Genomic DNA, 19,676 nt, shown 5'->3' on the forward strand with positions numbered 1-19,676 from the left:
AGGTAGATAACTCAGCATAGATTGCAGACCTAACCTGTTTTTTTTGTTTAATGATCTGCATATTTGACGTGTGCACCTATTATTTGAGGAAGCACGAGGCTTCCTCGTTGAGGAAGTTAAGGCTAAAATATTGTGTAATTTCAAGAAGGAATTGGATATAGCTCTTGAACTAAGGGATATGGGGGAAGACAGGATCAGGGTATTGAACTTGATGATCAGCCAGGGTCATAATGAATGGCGGAGCAGGCTCAAAGGGCCGAATGGCTCCTCCTGCTTCTGTTTTCTATCTATGTTTCTATGTATGATTCTTAATTGTCTGGAATTTTGGTTAACCTAAACTAGGGGCAGCACGGTAGCACAAGTGATTAGCACTGTGGCTTCACAGCGCCAGGGTCCCAGGTTCGATTCCCCGCTGGGTCACTGTCTGTGCGGAGTTGCACGTTCTCCCCGTGTCCGCGTGGGTTTCCTCCGGGTGCTCCGGTTTCCTCCCACAGTCCAAAGACGTGCAGGTTAGGTGGATTGGCCATGCTAAATTACCCGTAGTGTCCATAAGGGTTGGGAGGGGTTATTGGGTTGCGGGGATAAGGTGGAAGTGAGGGATTAATGTGGGTCGGTGCAGACTCGATGGGCCGAATGGCCTCCTTCTGCACTGTATGTTCTATGTAATCTATCTATGTAATCTATGTTTGAGTGACTGGTTTTCTCAACCAAAACTAATTTGCAGGTGTCATGTACCAGTGGCAGGGCATCCTGTACTTGGCATCGCAAATGCTGAGGGAAACCTGGAGCTGTGTCATCTGACACATTGTGAGGTATGTGGATTCATTTTTCTATTGGATTATTAAGAAAACGTTTGAGATGCTGATCACCTGTATATATTTTATATTCTGTCTATGTAATGTTGCAATTTGCATCACAATGCATTTAAATTACACTTAACTGAATTGAACTTTTGTTCTAATATCAGTGTAGGGATGTGGCTTTTGTCTGCAGTTCTTCACACACTGTTCCTAATTGTGGAAAAACAGGAGTGTGAAACCCATTATCAGTGATTCGGAATAGAGAACTAGCTAAATGTGCAATTTATAATGAAATCCTGCCTGGAATATGGTCGTATCCTCAAGCTCTTGTGCAAAAATAAAAGTATCAACAAACGGAATTAGTGAATTTTCATGTAACTAATGTGCTCTTCATTGATGCTCAATCTTTTAGTCCTGCATAGTTCTTTTTAAAATATCGACTTGATGCCCATTCTGCTGATTTGTCGGTCACATCAATGTCACGTTGGAGTTGGCATTGCTTATAGGACATGTATAGTTGGAAGAGAATACATGATTGGGCAGTTTCTACAGGTTCTCTTAACAGTGGAAAGAGCAGGCCGGGTGCTGATCTGATGTCATGTTAAATCATGACATCAGATCAGTTAGAGGGAGGACAATGGCAAATAAAGCTGGATGTAATCGCTTCTCGGCCTTTTGGCTAAGATCAAGTGTAGTACCTGTTCTTGTCAGTTTGATGTCTGGTGCGTCCCTTATCTGGGGACCATGTATTGAATTGGTTTTTGGAGCAGGGAGATGGGGGTGGGGGCTTGCTCCGCCCACTCCGCGCATCGACCCGGGGTTGCGGTATCTCCGGGAACGGTGCAAAAAAAAAGAGAAAAAAAAGGAAAAAAATAAAATAATAAAAATAAAAAAAATAAAGCTGGATGTAGGATGACTGGGTAACTAAACAGGCTGTTACCTTCAAACTTTTTACAAGAGGAAATCATGCTTGGCATATCTACTGGAATTCTTCGAGGATCTAACTGGTAGAGTTGATGAGGGGGAGCCAATGGATGTGGTTTATTTGGACTTTAGAAGGCTTTCGAAAAGGTCCGACATAAGAGATTAATGTGTAAAATTAAAGCACATGGGATTAGGGATATTTGGATGGATAGAAAATTGGTTGGCAGGAAACAGAGTAGGAATAAACGGGTCTTTTTCCAAGTGGAAGGCAGTGATTATTGGTGTAGTACAGGATCAGTGCGAGGACCCCAGCTATTCAGTGTCTATTAATGATTTAGATGAGGGAACTAAATGTGATCTCTCCAAATTTGCAGGTGGCATAAAGCTGGGTGGGAGATGAGCTGTGAGGAGGATACAGAGATGCTTGAGTGTGAATTGGACAAGCTGAGTGAGTGGGCAAATGCATGGCAGATGCAGTATTAAGTGGATGAGGCAGATGCAGTATTTTGTTTTTTAATAAACATTTTATTGAGGTATCTTTTGGCATTGTAACAGCAGCATATAATACAATGTACATGAGAATGTAAAGACAGTGCAAATACCACCTCCCTCCCCCACAGATCTCACCATTAATTAACCTCCTAATCTACGCTAACCTAGTTTCCCCCGCCGACGATTAATTTTCCGCGAAGAAGTCGATGAATGGTTGCCACCTCTGGGCGAACCCTAACCCTCTCAAGGCGAACTTGATTTTCTCCAAACAGAAAAAGCTGGCCATGTCCGATAGCCAGGTCTCCAACTTCAGGGGCTTTCGGTCCCTCCATGCTAATAGTATCCGTCTCCGGGCTACCAGGGAAGCAAAGGCCAGAACATCTGCCTCTTTCTCCTCCTGGATTCCCGGATCTTGTGACACCCTGAAAATCGCCACCTGTGGACTCAATGCCACCCTTGTCTTTAATACCTATGACATGACTTCAGCAAACCCCTGCCAAAATCCCCTAAGCTTTGGACATGCCCAGAACATGTGGACATGGTTCGCTGGTCCTCTCGCACATTTTGCACACCTGTCTTCCACCCCAAAGAATCTGCTCAACCGGGCCACTGTCATGTGGGCCCGGTGAACGACCTTGAATTGAATCAGGCTGAGCCTGGCACAAGCTGCGGTCGCGTTGACTCTACTCAACGCGTCCGCCCAAAGGCCCTCCTCTATGTCTCCCCCCAGCTCCTCCTCCCACTTTCGCTTCAGCTCCTCGGTCTGCATCTCCTCTGATCCCATGAGCTCCTTGTAAATATCCGAGACGCTGTCTTCTCCTACCCACCCTCTGGAAACTACCCTGTCCTGAATCCCCTTTAGCGGTAGGAGCGGGAAGGTTGATACCTGTCTACGTAGAAAGTCCCGCACCTGCAGGTATCTAAATTTGTTTCCCCTCACCAATGCAAACTTCTCCTCGTACTCGGAAAGGTCCCCTCTATAAACAATTCCTCTCAATTCCCGCTCTCCGCCATATTCGGAACCCCCCATCCATACTCCCCGGGGCAAACCGGTGATTATCGCAGATTGGGGACCAGACCGATGCTCCCACATATCTCCTCCATTGCCCCCCCCCCCCCCCCCCCCCCCCACCCACCACCAGCCACTTCCTAATCATGGCTATGTTAGCCGCCCAGTAATAATTGCTAAAGTTTGGCAGCGCCAGCCCGCCCTCTCCCCGACTCCTCTCAAGCATTGCCCCCCCCCCCCACACGAACCCCGCAATAACTTTATTGACCCGCTTAAAAAAGGACCGTGGAATAAAGATGGGAGACACTGGAATGCAAACAGGACTCTCGGGAAGACCGTCATTTTCACCGTTTGGACTCACCCAGCTAGAGACGACGGGAGTGCATCCCATCTCCCGAAATCATCTTTCATCTGATCCACCAACCGGGCCAAGTTCAATTTATGTAGCCGGTCCCAATCCTGCGCCACTTGGATACCCAGGTACCTGAAACTGTCCCCTACCAGTCTAAATGGCAGCTCCCCCAGTCGCCTCCCCTGACCCCTCGCCTGGACCGCAAACATCTTGCTCTTCCCCATATTGAGCTTATACCCCGAGAACCGGCCAAATTCCCCTAAAATTCCCATAATTTCCTCCATCCCCTCAATTGGATCTGAAACATACAGGAGCAGGTCATCCGCAAAAACAAGACTCTGTGCTCCACCGCCCCCCCTGGACCAGCCCCTTGAAGCTCTCAGAGCAATTGCCAGCGGCTCTATAGCTAGCGTGAACAACAGTGGGGAGAGGGGGCATCCCTGTCTCGTCCCCCGGTGCAGTTTAAAATAGTCCGAAGTCGTCCTGTTCGTCCGCACACTTGCCACAGGAGCCTGGTACAGCAACCTAACTCAGTCAATTATGCCCCTCCCAAACCCGAACCGTCCCAGAACCTCCCATAAATAATCCCATTCAACCCGGTCAAAAGCTTTTTCCGCATCCATTGCGACCACTACCTCCACCTCCCTACTTTCCGGGGACATCATAATCACATTTACCAGCCTTCTTACATTGGCCACCAGATGCCTGCCCTTAACGAACCCTGTCTGATTCTCCACAATAACGGTCGATACACAATCCTCAATCCTGGAGGCCAAAATTTTGGCGTCTACATTCAACAGGGCTATTGGCCTGTAGGACCCACATAGCTCCGGGTTCTTGTCCCGTTTCAGGATAAGCAGAATCGTGGCCCATGACATCGTCTGGGGCAGAACCCTTCTTTCCCGTGCCTCATTAAACACCTTCATCTGCACCGGTCCCAATATCCCAGAGAACTTTTTAAAGAACTCCACTGTGTACCCGTCCAGTCCCGGGGCCTTACCCGCCTGCATGGCCTTCAAGCCCTCCATTATCTCTTCCAACCCAATCGGGGGCCCCAGTCCCTCTACCAGCCCACCGTCCACCTTCCAGAAAGTCAGCCCCTCCAGGAAGTGCCTCATCCTCTTCGGCCCCGTTGGGGGTTCCGACCTGTACAGGATGCGGTAGAAATCCCTAAACGCCTTACTCACCCCTGCCGAATCCCCCACCAAGTTCCCATCCCAGTTAATAACTTTCCCTATTTCTCTTGCTGCCTCCCTCTTTCTGAGCTGCTGTGCAAGCATCCTGCTAGCCTTCTTACCATGCTCGTAGATCGCCCCCCTCGCCTTTCTGAGCTGTTCCACTGTCCTCTGGTTAACAAGCCGAACTCAGCCTGTAGCCTCCGCTGTTTCCTTAAAAACCCTATCTCCGCGTCTCCGCGTACCTGCTGTTGACTTGTAGAATCTCTTTCACCAGTTGGACGGTCTCTGCCCTGTCCGCCCTGTCCCTGTGAACCCGGATCGAGATCAGCTACCCTCTCACCACTGCCTTCAGCGCTTCCCAGACCACCGCTGCTGAGACTTCCCCCGTATCATTTACCTGCAGGTAATTTTGTATGAATTTCCTCAGCCTCTCGCACACCGCTTCGTCCGCCAACAGCCCTACATCTAACCTCCATTGCGGGCGCTGATTGCTATCTTTACTAACCTGCAGGTCAACCCAGTGTGGAGCATGGTCTGAGATACTAATCGCCGAGTACCCAGTGTCCACCACCCCTGCCAGCAAGGCCCTACCCATCTTACCACTGACCATAATATATTGACCTCCCACATCCGAAACTATTCTACCCACCTCAAATATCACCTGCTTATTAATCAAGATCGCAACCCCTCTTTGTATCCAACCCTGAGTGGAAGACCCGACTGACCCAGCCTTTCCTCAATCTAACCTGGTCCACTACTTGAAGGTGCATCTCCTGCAACATTACCACGTCCGCCTTCAGCACCCTCAGGTGCGCGAACACCCGTGCCCTCTTAACTGGCCCATTTAACCCTCGAACATTCCAGGTGATCTGCCTAGTTGGGGGGCAAAGTGCCCCCCCCCCCCCTGCCGATCAGCTATCTTCTTTCTTGGGCAAGCCCCAGCCCATGCACCGCGCCTCCTCCGGCCTGCCCCCTGGCCGCCCCCGCCACTGACCTCTCTGTCCCTCAACCGAAGTCCCTCCCTAGTCAGCAGAACAACTACCCCAGTCCCCCCTAGCAACACCACTCTAAAACCTAACCCATACAATAAACTAAACCTACCCCCCCCCCCCCGAGCTTCCATGAGCTAGCTCACCCAGCTAGCTTGGTGGACCCCGCCCCCGGCGCCAAATAGTCTCCCACCTATTGTTCTCTCACTCACCGCCCCCCCCCCCCATACAAACAAATTCCCTCACCTAACGATCCCCACACAATCACCCAACCGAAACCCAAACAAGCCCGTCTCCATCCCACAAAAGTGCACATCAAAGCAAAAAGCATTGCCAACATTCATCAGAAAGAAAACCCGAAAATCCCTTCTTAACCAGAACTCAAAAACAGAAGAGAAAAAATTAGAAAAACAATATAAGCCAACAAGTTGCATCAAAGTTCAAAAGTTCTCAGCCCACCACCAGTCCTTTTCTTTTCGCGAAGTCCAGCGCATCTTCGGGCGATTCAAAACAATGATGCTGGTCCTCATATGTGACCCAGAGATGAGCCGGATACAGCAGTCCAAACTTCACCTGTTTCTTGAAGAAGATTGACTTAATTTGGGTGAAACCTGCCCTTTTTCTGGCCACCTCCACACTCAGGTCCTGGTAAACATGCAGGATACTATTGTCCCACTTGGAGCTCTGCATTCGCTTGGCCCACTGAAGAATACATTCCTTGTCCAGGAACCTGTGGAATCTCACCACCATTGCCCTCGGAGGGTCCCCTGTTCGCGGCTTCCTCGCGAGTGCTCTGTGAGCCCTGTCCACCTCCAAGGGTCGGGAGAATGCCCCTTCCCACAGCAGCTTCTCAAACATACCCGCTATGTATGCCCCAGCATCAGTTCCCTCGGACCCCTCCGGGAGCCCGAAAATTCTTAAGTTCTGCCGACGGGACCTATTCTCTAGGTCCTCCACCTTCTCCAGAAGCCTTTTCTGCTGGTCCCTCAACATCCCCACCTCCAGCGCCACCGCAGTTTGATGCTCCTCCTGCTCAGCCAGCACTTTCTCAACCTTCTGGATCGCCCGATCCTGGGCGTCCAATCTGTGCTCCAGCCGATCAATCAACTCTTTAATCGGGTCCAGGCAGTCCTGTTTCTGCTTGGCAAAGCAGTCCTGGATGACCTGCATCAACTGCTCCGTTGATCACACCAGGGGTCCGGGTCCTCGGCCATGCTGCTTCCTACTGCAGTTTCAGCACAGCCCTTGCCTGTCTTTTGATTTCTGCCTTTTCGTGCACTTCTGGTTCTTTTCTCCATACACCGATATGTGGAAATTGGGATATGTGCCCAATTGCCTCAGCCTTCGAATTACAGTTTAAAACCGGAAAAAAGTTGGGGGGAAAGGTCCAAAAGTCCGACCAGAGCGGGAGCCACCAAACGTGCGACTTACTCCTCCATAGCCGCCTCCAGAAGTCAGCAGATGCAGTATTAAGTAGATGAATGTGAGGTTATCCACTTCGGTAGCAAAAATAGGAAGGCAGGTTATCACTTGAATGGCTATAGATTGAAAGAGTGGAATGTGCAACAAGACCTGGATGTATTGCTGGGTGTAACTGCACAAAACTTTTGTGTGCCCAATTTCATGAAGTTCTTGTGACATAATTGGGATGAACTTCTAAAATTTCAGGGGGCACAGGGCTGCTTTAAAGAATTGCAGTTCCAATTAGCCTTTACACCCCTGGGTTAGAGATAGGAATGGCGAAGCAATCCTGGTTTCTGTTCCACATCACCATCCACTTCCCTGACTGAAATGTGTGAAGGTTATGGATATTTGGTAAACATAGAAATGGACTTGCCTGTAATAGTCCCTTCAGTTGAACAGCTGCAAACAGTTACCATCGATACTTGCACGTAATATCAAACATTTATCCCAATTATGAGTTGATGCTTTCAGGGAAGGGGAGAACATTGGTGAAAAAGACAAGTGGAGCTGTAAATGTTAAAATGGAGTTATCTGTGGCTCATCATGATCTTTTTTTTCAGTAGAAAAACAGCTGTTCCTTAGAACCAATGTGCAGTGTTAGCATAGGCCCAGATTGCCTTGCTCTGTCCCTGGATTGGTCAACTGGAAGAGAAGAGTAAGTCTTCATTCATGCATTTTTTTTCCTTTTGGTGAGTTTTGTTGTTCTATTTAATATTACAGCACAAGCAGACTATTTGACCCATTGAGTTTGTGCCACCTCTTTCATTGAGAAATCCAGTTAGTCCCAATTCTATTCTTGTTCCCCATATCCCTGCAGTTTCTCCTTTTGTTTATTTATCGAATTTCCTTTTGAAGGCTTGCATTGAATCGGTTTCTACCAGCCCATCTATTAATGCATTCCCAAATTTTTGTTATATTAAAAAAAGCTTTTCTTCATGTTGCCTCTTTCATTCTACCCATGAACCTCCTGGAGCTGACACACAAACTAATTTCAGGGTTCTCTGGTGTTTCCCTGGTTGGCAATCAGTAGCTAGTGGTGTCCCTCAGGGATCAGTGTTGGGCCCACAACTGTTCACAATTGACATAGATGATTTGGAGTTGGGGACCAAGGGCAATGTGTCCAAGTTTGCAGACGACACTAAGATAAGTGGTAAAGCAAAAAGTGCAGAGGATACTGGAAGTCTGCAGAGGGATTTGGATAGGCTAAGTGAATGGGCTAGGGTCTGGCAGATGGAATACAATGTTGACAAATGTGAGATTATCTATTTTGGTAGGAATAACAGCAAAAGGGATTATTATTTAAATGATAAAATATTAAAACATGCTGCTGTGCAGAGAGACCTGGGTGTGCTCGTGCATGAGTCGCAAAAAGTTGGTTTATAGGTGCAACAGGTGATTACGAAGGCAAATGGAATTTTGTCCTTCGTTGCTAGAGGGATGGAGTTTAAGACTAGGGAGGTTATGCTGCAATTGTATAAGGTGTTAGTGAGGCAACACCTGGAGTATTGTGTTCAGTTTTGGTCTCCTTACTTGAGAAAGGACGTACTGGCACTGGAGGGTGTGCAGAGGAGATTCACTAGGTTAATCCCAGAGCTGAAGGGGTTGGATTATGAGGAGAGGTTGAGTAGACTAGGACTGTACTCGTTGGAATTTAGAAGGATGAGGGGGGATCTTATAGAAACATATAAAATTATGAAGGGAATAGATAGGATAGATGCGGGCAGGTTGTTTCCACTGGCGGGTGAAAGCAGAACTAGGGGGCACAGCCTCAAAATAAGGGGAAGTAGATTTAGGACTGAGTTTAGGAGGAACTTCTTCACCCAAAGGGTTGTGAATCTATGGAATTCCTTGCCCAGTGAAGCAGTAGAGGCTCCTTCATTAAATGTTTTTAAGATAAAGATAGTTTTTTTAAGAATAAAGGGATTAAGGGTTATGGTGTTCGGGCCGGAAAGTGGCGCTGAGTCCACAAAAGATCAGCCATGATCTCATTGAATGGTGGAGCAGGCTCGGGGGGCCAGATGGCCTACTCCTGCTCCTAGTTCTTATGTTCTACTATTACATGGTGAAACCTGGCTACTGGAAATCATACATGAATGGTCTGGGGTGACATATAAGGATGTATGAAAAATTGTGGATGGGGGGAACAAATAACTGGTTCACTTCGCCTGTCTCCTAGTGCTGTGATGCATGTTTCATAATTAAGACTGTTCCTACTGTCATGGGAGTGTCCCTTTAAGAAATGTTTTTGTCTTATCACACGGCTTCAGTGATGTCATTGTGTGGGTGGAGCTGGGCTGTGGCGCTGGGTTTTTACTTTCGTTTTGAGTTGGGACCTGGCTGTGCTCTGGGTTTTACTTGAGTTTGAGTTTGAACTGGTTTGTACAGCACAGGTTGAAAAAGGAGTTTTTTTCCCTCTATCTGCATTTTAAAAGCTGTTTCCAGACTGCTTGATAACTTGAGAAGAAATAATTGCTTTCTGGAAGGAATTCAAACCTGTTGTTTTGAAAAGGAAACAAGAGTGTCAATACTGGGCCTTGAGTGCTGTGTGCTGGGCGACACCTTTGAAAAGAGATTTCTAGTTTATGGGATCTTGTTATTAAATTGGAACAGCTTAAGGGGGAAATGTATTAAGGGTTATATATAGAGTACTGTAGCTGTGGGGTATTTTTGTTGATAGTTGATAAAAATGCTTACTGTGTGTGTTTATAAAAATGTTAACTAAATTTGTAGAATACATTTTGTTTTTGATTAAAAGTGCTTAAGGCCTCTGTTGAAAAACACAAAGGCAAGCCCTTGTGCTCATCGTAACCAAAATAAATAAACAGTAGTAGGCCAGGTGAACTACTTGATATACGTTTGGAGGTTTCTAAACCCTGGCCCATAACACCTTGATCCATATAACCTTCAGGGAGAGAGGTGAATAAAAATTATGGACAGCTAAAAAAAATTCAGCTCCAAACCTACACTCCAATTCTCATTGCAACTACTCCAGGACCATGACTTGTGTTGCTTGGTGCCTACCTATTGTTATGATGTGATCTCTGTTCCAGGTCATACTTGGCCCAATGTCCTTTAAAGGTAGACCCTGAATCTGCATTCACTGCACTGACCAGCAACTTGTTCCATCAGGTCTACTATTGCCTGGGAAAAGAAGGCCGCCTAACATCCAACCTAGTTCTACCCATGTGTAACTTCTATAATTTCCCCAACCTATTTAACTGATATAATTTGTGGGTGAAGATACAATCTATTCCATTCATTATTTTATAGAAGTTGATCAAATCTTGTTCCTCTAAAGTATACAGATCCAGCTTTTTAAGCCAACCAATAAGCTAAACTGCCAGTTTGGTGCAGATGACTCTGGCAGCTAGTTGATCTTTACTCTCTATTTGATTATATGTGTTGATAAATAGAAAACGTTTTGCATGTCCCAGAATTGACATCCATCACCTTGATTAACATGAAAATTTCACCCAAAGAACAGTATTTTTAGAAAGTGGGATTAAAATTTTCTATGCGTTTGGCCAGCACAGACACGATCGGTTGAATGGCCTCTTTCTGCTGCGTTATATTTCTTTGGTTCTAAGGCAGATTTTGTGATCAGTTTCTCCATTTTAGAATTCCATCCCCATTAAACATGCCAATTCACAGAATCACTTTGTTAATATTTAGTGAAATGTTCTCATTGTCTCTTATGTTTTCTAGTCTTGAAGCTGAATCTTCCTCTGTATAAAATATAACAGTACTAATCTTATGGTCTTTTTCCTTCTCTGCTGCAGGAAGCCACTGAAGATCATTAGTAGTGACTCAAAGGGCTGTCTGAGCCTGTTGTCGGTGGACGGTTGTAGATCAGCACTAGATGTGGTTTCTCGCTGGAAGGCGCATGACTTTGAGGCTTGGATTGCAGCTTTCAATTACTGGAACACAGACGTTGTTTATTCAGGTAGCCTTGTCAAGCCTTTCTGAGCAACTGACTGGCAGAAGTCAAGCCAAATGTGCTCTTTATCGGTGCGTGAATTGTGGCTGTTTCTACTTTAATGGCAGTCTGTTACCCTAACTCTTATTTTGATTTTCTCCCCTCTAATCCTTGCTGATCAGCACGGTAGCATAGTGGTTAGCACAGTTGCTTCACAGCTCCATGGTCCCAGGTTCAATTCCCGGCTGGGTCACTGTCTGTGCGGAGTCTGCGTGGGTTTCTTCCGGGTGCTCCGGTTTCCTCCCACAGTCCAAAGATGTGCGAGTTAGGTAGATTGGCCATGCTAAATTGTCCTTGCTGTCCAAAAAGGGTAAGTGGGGGTTACTGGGTTTCAGGGATAGGGTAGCTACGTGGGCTTGAGTAGGGTGCTCTTTGGAAGGGCCGGTACAGACTCGATGGGCCGAATGGCCTCCTTCTGCACTGTAAATTCTATGTTCTATAATTCAGAAGTTGCTGTTAAACAGGTATATTCTGCTGTCTTGTATCTTGTCCAAGTGACCATTCCTCGTGTGTAAATCTGGATAATTCATGTCAGCAGACTACTGTATGCCAGTAAATTTCCAACTGAACAGAGAGAAAAAAATTATCAAGGGCAGGATTTTGCCCATGGCTTCAATACCCCAGCATCATGGTCAAATAGGGCTCAGAAGCATGCACTGTGTGGCAACGCTGACCTGGTTGTGATTTTCCTTCAAGTGTCCAATTAGTGGCTAGAGGATGGTTGCTGTCCAATTAAAGACGGCAGGTAGATTCTCAAAGCTGGTCAGCCAGTGTGAGGTCACTTTAGAACTGCAGCAGGTTGCCTTTTCAGGTAAGTGAGAGAGGGGGTGCCCCCTGCTTGTTCTGATGCTGGGAAGCCAACTACAGGCACCTACACTGTTCTGTGACACCTCTGGGGACCAGGAGGCCAACTGCAAAATTCAAATCTGCTTCTGACGATAGCTTTTAACTAGCAAAGATGGTTACCTGCCACTTGTCGATGAGTAGCCTTGCCTACAGTCATCCTGCCTTCAGGAAAATGGCCTGGGGTAGGATGTAGAGTCAGGGAACCAAGAAACCAGCCACACCACCCACAACTGATGCAGCAAGTGCTAGTGCTGCAGCTAAGATTTGTCTCTAAAAAACAGACATTTACTGAGCATCTTGTTGTGGTCTATTGGCTTGCACATATACCCACTCATCCATCAGGTGAGTTATCTCCAGTATTCAAAATAGAACCAACAAGAATTGGAACTCTAATTTAATCTTGAAGAGTAGTGGAAGTTGAGCTTTTAAAATTAGGTAATTGTTAGCTAAATGAAATGTTAGAGATAATTTATCTTGTAAAGGCAATCTTCCTCCAGGGCTCTGCCAGTACAGCTGTATTGCCAGATACATGGAATGAGTGACTCTGGTATCCGCTGTCAGGACAATCTTGTGTACAGTAGAGCAGACAACTCGCCAAGGACCTTGCATAATGAGTATATAGTATACCTGGTCTCAATTCTGATGATGTGGGGAACCTCCTGACTGGATCCCTCCAATGATGAAAGGTCCCACCTGAAATATCAAATTTCTTTCCTATTTTACAAAATCAAAATACTGCAGATGCTAGAAATAATAAATCTGAAATCTAATAGAAAATGCTGGAAAGCCAATGGGTCAGACAATATATGTGGAGAGACAAAGTAAGCAAATGTTTCAAGTTGATGACCTTTCATCAGAACTGGAAACGTTAAATATGTGACAGGTTTTAAGCAAGTACAGAAACAAGGAAAGAATTGGGAAGGGTAAGAGCACAAAGGGGAAGAGCTGTGATAGGTTGGGAGGCAGAAGAGATGAAATGACAAAAGGAATGATGTTGCAACACAAAAGGAAATGACAATGGACAATTACGGAAAAGACCAGTGTTGTCCAATACGTTTGCCACATGTAGTAAATCGGCCACAACCATGGCGAATTGATCCTGTTAATTTTTAGAGCCTTGTAATACAGGCAGAGATATTTACAAAACTGAAGGAGGCCATTCATCCCATCAGATCCATGCCAGCTTCTTGCAAAACAATCCAGTCAGTCCCACTCCCCGCTCAATCCTTGTAGCGCTACATGTTTACTTCCGTTAATTGCCCACCAAATTTCCTTTAAAATTAATCTATATTTTGGATGTGCACTCTGATTCACACCTTGCTTATGCTCTGTTGTCTCCCATTTCTGAACAGTGTGTCCAGATGCATAATAGACCTTTGGCTCCTGGCCAACCTCCTGTAATCTCTGCTTTTATGCCAGCAGCCGTATTCCTTTCACATGCTTGTTTTAACAGATCTAATAGAACAAAGAACAAAGAAAAGTACAGCACAGGAACAGGCCCTTGGGCCCTCCAAGCTTGTGCCGATAATGCTGCCCGTCTAAACTAAAATCTTCTACACTTCCTGGGTCCGTATCCCTCTATTCCCTCTATTTAAGTGGAGCTGAGTCCACAAAAGATCAGCCACGATCTCATTGAATGGCGGAGTAGGCTCGAGGGGCCAGATGGCCTACTCCTGCTCCTAGTTCTTATGTTCTTATTCCCATCCTATTCATGTATTTGTCAAGATGTCCCTTAAATGTCACTATCATCCCTGCTTCCACCACCTCTTCCGGCAGGGAGTTCCAGGCACCCACTACCCTCTGTGTAAAAAAAAAAAAAAAAAAAACTTGCCTCGTACATCTCCTCTAAACCTTGCCCTCGCACCTTAAACCTATGCCCCCTAGTAATTGACCCCTCTACCCTGGGGAAAAGCCTCTGACTATCCACTCTGTCTATGCCCCTCATAATTTTGTAGACCTCTATCAGGTTGCCACTCAACCTCCGTCGTTCCAGTGAGAACAAACCGAGTTAATTCAACCGCTCCTCATAGCTAATGCCCTCCATATCAGGCAGCATCCTGGTAAATCTCTTCTGCACCCTCTCTAAAGCCTCCACCTCCTTCTGGTAGTGTGGCGACCAGAATTGAACACTATACTCCCAAGTGTGGCCGAACTAAGGTTCTATACAGCTGCAACATGACTTGCCAATTCTTATACTCAATGCCCCGGCCAATGAAGGCAAGCATACCGTATGCCTCCTTGTCTACCTTCTTCATCTGTGTTGCCCCTTTCCGTGAATCTGTGGACCTGTACACCTAGATCTCTCTGACTTTAAATACTCTTGAGGGTTCTACCATTCACTGTATATTCCTTACCTGCATTAGACCTTCCAAAATGCATTATCTCACATTTGTCCGGATTAAACTCCAGCCCAAGTCTCCAAATGATCTAAATCCTGCTGTATCCTCTGATAGTCCTCATCGCTATCCGCAATTCCACCAACCTTTGTGTCGTCTGCAAACTTACTAATCAGACCAGTTACATTTTCCTCCAAATCATTTATATATACTGCGAACAGCAAAGGTCCCAGCACTGATCCCTGCAGAACACCACTGGTCACAGCCCTCCAATTAGAAAAGCATCCTTCCATTGCTACTCTCTGCCTTCCATGACCTAGCCAGTTCTGTATCCATCTTGCCAGCTCACCCCTGATCCCGTGTTGTGATGGGAGACTTCAACTTCCCCAATATTGACTGGGACTCACTTAGTGATTCACCTTCACCAGTCCACCATGAGGGACCTTGTCAAAGGCCTTACTGAAGTCTATATAGACAACATCCACTGCCCTACCTGCATCAATCATCTTTGTGACCTCTTTGAAAAACTCTATCAAGTTAGTGAGACATGACCTCCCCTTCACAAAACCATGCTGCCTCTCACTAATGCGTCCATTTGCTTCCAAATGGGAATAGATCCTGTCTCGAAGAATTCTCTCCAGTAATTTCCCTACCACTGACGTAAGGCTCACCGGCCTGTAGTTCCCTTGATTATCCTTGCTACCCTTCTTAAACAAAGGAACAACATTGACTATTCTGCAGTCCTCCGGGACAACAGTTGAAGACAGTGAGGATCCAAAGATTTCTGTCAAGGCCTCAGCAATTTCCTCTCTAGCCTCCTTCAGGATTCTGGGGTAGATCCCATCTGGCCCTGGGGACTTATCTACCTTAATATTTTTCAAGACGCCCAACACCTCGTCTTTTTGGATCTCAATGTGACCCAGGCTATCTACACACCCTTCTCCAGACTCAACATCCACCAATTCCTTCTCTTTGGTGAATACTGATGCAAAGTATTCATTTAGTACCTCACCCATTTCCTCTGGCTCCACACACAGATTCCCTTGCCTATCCTTCAGTGGACCAACCCTTTCCCTGGCTACCCACTTGTCTTTTAAGTCTGTGTAAAAAGCCATGGGATTTTCCTTAACCCTATTTGCCAATGGCTTTTCGTGACCTCCTCTAGCCCTCCTGACTCCTTGCTTAAGTTCCTCCCTACATTTCTTTTATTCCACACAGGCTTTTATTCCACACCTGCATGCAGCCTTCTAGCCCTGACAAATGCCTCCTTTTTCTTTTTGGCGAGGCCGACAATATCTCTCGTTATCCAAGGTTCCCGAAATTTGCCGTATTTATCCTTCCGCACAGGAACATGCAGGTCCTGAATTCCTTTTAACTGACATTTGAAAGCCTCCCACATGTCAGATGTTGATTTACCCTCAAACATCCTCCCGCAATCTAGGTTCTTCAGTTCCCTAATATTGTTATAATTAGCCTTCCCCCAATTTAGCACATTCACCCTAGGACCACTCTTATCCTTGTCCACCAGCACTTTAAAACTTACTGAATTGTGGTCACTGTTCCCAAAATGCTCCCCTATTGAAACTTCTATCACCTGGCCGGGCTCATTCCCCAATACAAGGTCCAGTACACCCCTTCCCTAGTTGGACTGTCTACATATTGTTTTAAGAAGCCCTCCTGGATGCTCCTTACAAACTCTGCCCCGTCCTAGCACTAAGTGAGCCCCAGTCAATATTGGGGAAGTTGAAGTCTCCTATCACAACAACCCTGTTTTTTTTAGTCGTTTCCAAAATCTGTCTACCTATCTGCTCCTCCATCTCCCGCTGGCTGTTGGAAGGCCTGTAGTAAACCCCCAACATTGTGACTGCACCCTTCTTATTCCTGATCTCTACCCATATAGCCTCGCTGCCCTCTGAGGTGTCCTCCCGTAGTACAGCTGTTATATTCTCCCTAACCAGTAGCACAATTCCGCCACCCGTTTTACATCCCCCTCTATCCCGCCTGAAACATCTAAACCCTGGAACGTTTAGCTGCCAATCCTGTCCTTCCCTCAACCAGGTCTCTGTAATGGCAACAACATCATAGTTCCAAGTACTAATCCAAGCTCTAAGTTCATCTGCCTTACCCTTAATACTTCTTGCATTAAAATATATGCACTTCAGGCCACCAGACCCGCTGTTTTCAGCAACATCTCCCTGTCTGCTCTTCTTCAGAGCCATACTTGCCCTATTCCCTAGTTCTCCCTCAATGCTTTCACCTTCTGACCTATTGCTCCGGTACCCACCCCCCGCCATACTAGTTTAAGCCCTCCCGTGTGACACTAGCACACCTCGCAGCCAGGATATTTATGCCTCTCCAGTTTAGATGCAACCAGTCCTTCTTATTCAGGTCGCATCTGCCCCGGAAGAGCTCCCAGTAGTCCAGATAACGGAAACCCTCCCTCCTACACCAGCTGTTTAACCACATGTTTAGCTGCTTTATCTTCCTATTTCTAGCCTCACTGGCACGTGGCACAGGGTGTAATCCCGAGATTACAACTCTCGAGGTCCTGTCTTTTAACTTTCTGCCGAGCTCCCTGAACTCCTGCTGCAGGACCTCATGCCCCTTCCTGCCTATGTCGTTAGTACCAATATGTACAACGTCCTCTGCCTGTTTGCCCTCCCCCTTTAGGATGCCCGCTACCCGTTTGGAGACATCCTGGACCCTGGCACCAGGGAGGCAACATACCATCCTGGAGTCTCTTTCATGTCCACAGAAGCGCCTATCTGTGCCCCTGACTATAGAGTCCCCTATGACACTTGCTCTTCTGCGCTTGACCCTCCCTGCTGAACATCAGAGCCAGCCGTGGTGCCACTGCTCTGGCTGCTGCTGTTTTCACCTGATAGGCTATCCCCCCGACAGTATCCAAAGGGGTATACCTGTTCGAGAGGGGGACAAACACAGGGGATTCCTGCACTGACCGCCTGCCCTTTCTGGTGGTCACCCATTTCTCTGCCTGCACCTTTGGTGTGACCACATTTATATAACTGCTATCTATGACGCTTTCCGCCACCTGCATGCTCCTAAGTGCATCCAATTGCTGCTCCAACCGAACCATGCGGTCTGTGAGAAGCTCTAGTTGGGTGCACTTTCTGCAGATAAGCCACCCGGGACGCTGGAAGCCTCCCGGACCTGCCACATCTCACAATCAGAGCACTGCACCCCTCTAATTGACATTGCGTCAATTAATTAGTAAATTAAATTTAAAATTAAAAAAAAAAGTTACTGTTAACTATATGTTTTCTTGCACTAGATTTCTACTATAAATGTGAAAGCCAAATACAGTACTCTCCGATCTCTGGCTTAGATACCCCTCTAAATTATAATTAAGTAATTATGTTTAATTAGTTTAACAATGTTTAATTTTTAAATTTAGTGTAGATTCCCAACCAGCCAATCAGGTCACAGCTTTACTGTGATGTCACTTCAGTTTCCCCCCCCCACACAATTTGAAAAGGTAATAAAAATAAAAATGAATAAAAATCACTTACCTTCCCAGGTTCTCAGATGCTCTCTGGTTCTCTCCCTGCAGATTAAAAATTACAGGCCAGAAGAAAGAGAGAGAACAAAACAGTAGGGAAAAACACCTTCTCCCACTCTGCACCGAATTACCTCACTGCACCAAATTACCAAGTTCCAATTTCCCGCTCTAGATGTGTCTCACTCCGGCTGTGTCCCCTTCACTTGCGCAAAGCTTGATCACCTTTGGATACAAAAACAAAATACTGCAGATGCTGGAAATATGGAATAGAAATGCTGAAAGTACTCTTGTCAAGCAGCATCTGTGGAACGTTTCAGGTTGATGACCTTTCATCAATACTGTTCTTAAGATAGGTCATTGACCTGAAATGTTAACTCTGCTTTCTTCAAAGATGCTGATTGAACACATTTGGACGTTGCTGCACTACCCCAGCTTGCCAAGATTGCACACTTCAAGTCATTGGTAGCCGTGCAGTGCTGTCCATTTCTCACAGATGTCAACAGTTTGTGAAAATCTCCAACTACCAGCGAAACAAAACCAAGTTTTTCAGTTAGCATCCGCTGTGTTTCTAGAAATTCCGAGAAAGTCCTGAAGAAAGTGCCAGCGAAGGGTGGCAAGAAGAGGAGGAAATGCAGGAAAACAAATTACTCCATCTACAAAGTGATGAAGCAGGTTCACCCTGACACCAACATTTCCTCCAAGGCCATGAACATCATGAACTCATTCGTCAACTACATCTTTGAGCGCATTACCGGCAAGGCTTCCTGCCTGGCGGCACACCATACACTCCGGGGAGATCCAGTCTGCCGTGCGCCTGCTGCTGCCCAGGGAACTGGCCAAGCTTGTTGTGTCAGAGGGGACAAATGCAGTCACCAAGCATACTGGCTCCCAAGTAAAACTACACCCATGCTCATACCCACCATTGCAACTTGAAAACAACTCCGTACTGTACGACTCTATAAGTGAACGTGAATTCACTACATCTCTGACTGATTTGCTGCAAGTGTATTGGACAACACAGCTTAGATACATCTTTGGTTTCTTTACTTGCCCCTTTACCATCCCCTTTTGCTTGGCATCATTAGGCCTTTTGTCATTAATCGTTCCTACTTTCTACCCCAACACAGATCTTTTTGTTCTATCCTCACCTTTTCCCCGCCTGTACTTGCTTAACACCTGTTGCATCTCTAACTTTGCCCAAGTCAGATGAAAGGTAATCAGGCAAAAATATTCACTTTTCCACTTTCCATAGATGCTGTCTGACCTGATTTTTTTTTCTGTCTTGTTTTTCATGCAAACTGACCTTTTGGTTTTCTAACATTTTCAGCTTGTATTAGTTTCCCAATTTTTATTGTTTGCTTTGTTCTCTAGTACTATTTTATAAAGAAAACCTAACTCATTTCCATTGGCACTTGTCTCACTGTTTGTCTTGTAACTTTACTGTTGTGTTGGATCCAGTGATCAGTACATGATGAATTTAATACAAGACCACATGTAGCAGTACCTTGCCTTAATGATGCTTGAGTGGAAGCTTGTAATCTCAACATTCAATGTGGTTGCACCCACAGTTGAAATTTCCTTGTGCAGGGTAGATTTTTCAAATGTGTTCCCTGCTAATTTTTCTTTTCCTCAACTTTGGCTGGAAGACCGAATCTTGCTGAGGCACACTTACTGCATGTAGCTGGAATGGCACTTTCAGTTGATGAACATTGGTAGGCTGTGCATTTATGGAAAACATCGCACTGTCATCTCCTGGCATTTGCATTGATGCATCAGCAGATTAACAATTT

General features: G+C 46.0%; 2 protein-coding genes and 1 non-coding gene across 12 annotated transcripts in view; 2 read left to right on the forward strand and 1 right to left on the reverse strand.

The window, feature by feature from the left end:
• The window catches only part of dph7 (diphthamide biosynthesis 7), a 68,707-nt gene that overhangs the window by 34,497 nt on the left and 14,534 nt on the right, over positions 1-19,676 (forward strand). For all 7 annotated transcript variants that reach the window (XM_072488200.1, XM_072488193.1, XM_072488196.1 and 4 more), the window contains 3 exons: positions 725-812; positions 7,772-7,863; positions 10,988-11,151. In XM_072488200.1, coding sequence (XP_072344301.1) covers positions 725-812; positions 7,772-7,863; positions 10,988-11,151 — 344 coding nt within the window. The remainder of the gene's footprint in view (positions 1-724; positions 813-7,771; positions 7,864-10,987; positions 11,152-19,676) is intronic.
• mrpl41 (mitochondrial ribosomal protein L41) overlaps positions 1-19,676 on the reverse strand; it is a 51,533-nt gene that overhangs the window by 9,210 nt on the left and 22,647 nt on the right. For 2 of the 4 annotated variants that reach the window (XR_011937617.1, XR_011937620.1), the window contains exon 2: positions 18,018-18,108. The gene's annotated coding sequence lies outside the window, so the exon portion shown is untranslated. Of the gene's footprint in view, positions 1-12,657; positions 12,724-17,896; positions 18,109-19,676 lie in introns of all 4 variants that reach the window. The other 2 variants (XR_011937619.1, XR_011937618.1) reach the window with 2 other exon arrangements.
• On the forward strand, positions 1,460-1,651 carry LOC140399499 (U2 spliceosomal RNA). Its single transcript, XR_011937702.1, has one exon. It is a non-coding gene; the product is annotated as a U2 spliceosomal RNA (small nuclear RNA).

This window comes from Scyliorhinus torazame, chromosome 22, assembly GCF_047496885.1.
Source record: "Scyliorhinus torazame isolate Kashiwa2021f chromosome 22, sScyTor2.1, whole genome shotgun sequence".
Classification (NCBI taxonomy): domain Eukaryota; kingdom Metazoa; phylum Chordata; class Chondrichthyes; order Carcharhiniformes; family Scyliorhinidae; genus Scyliorhinus; species Scyliorhinus torazame.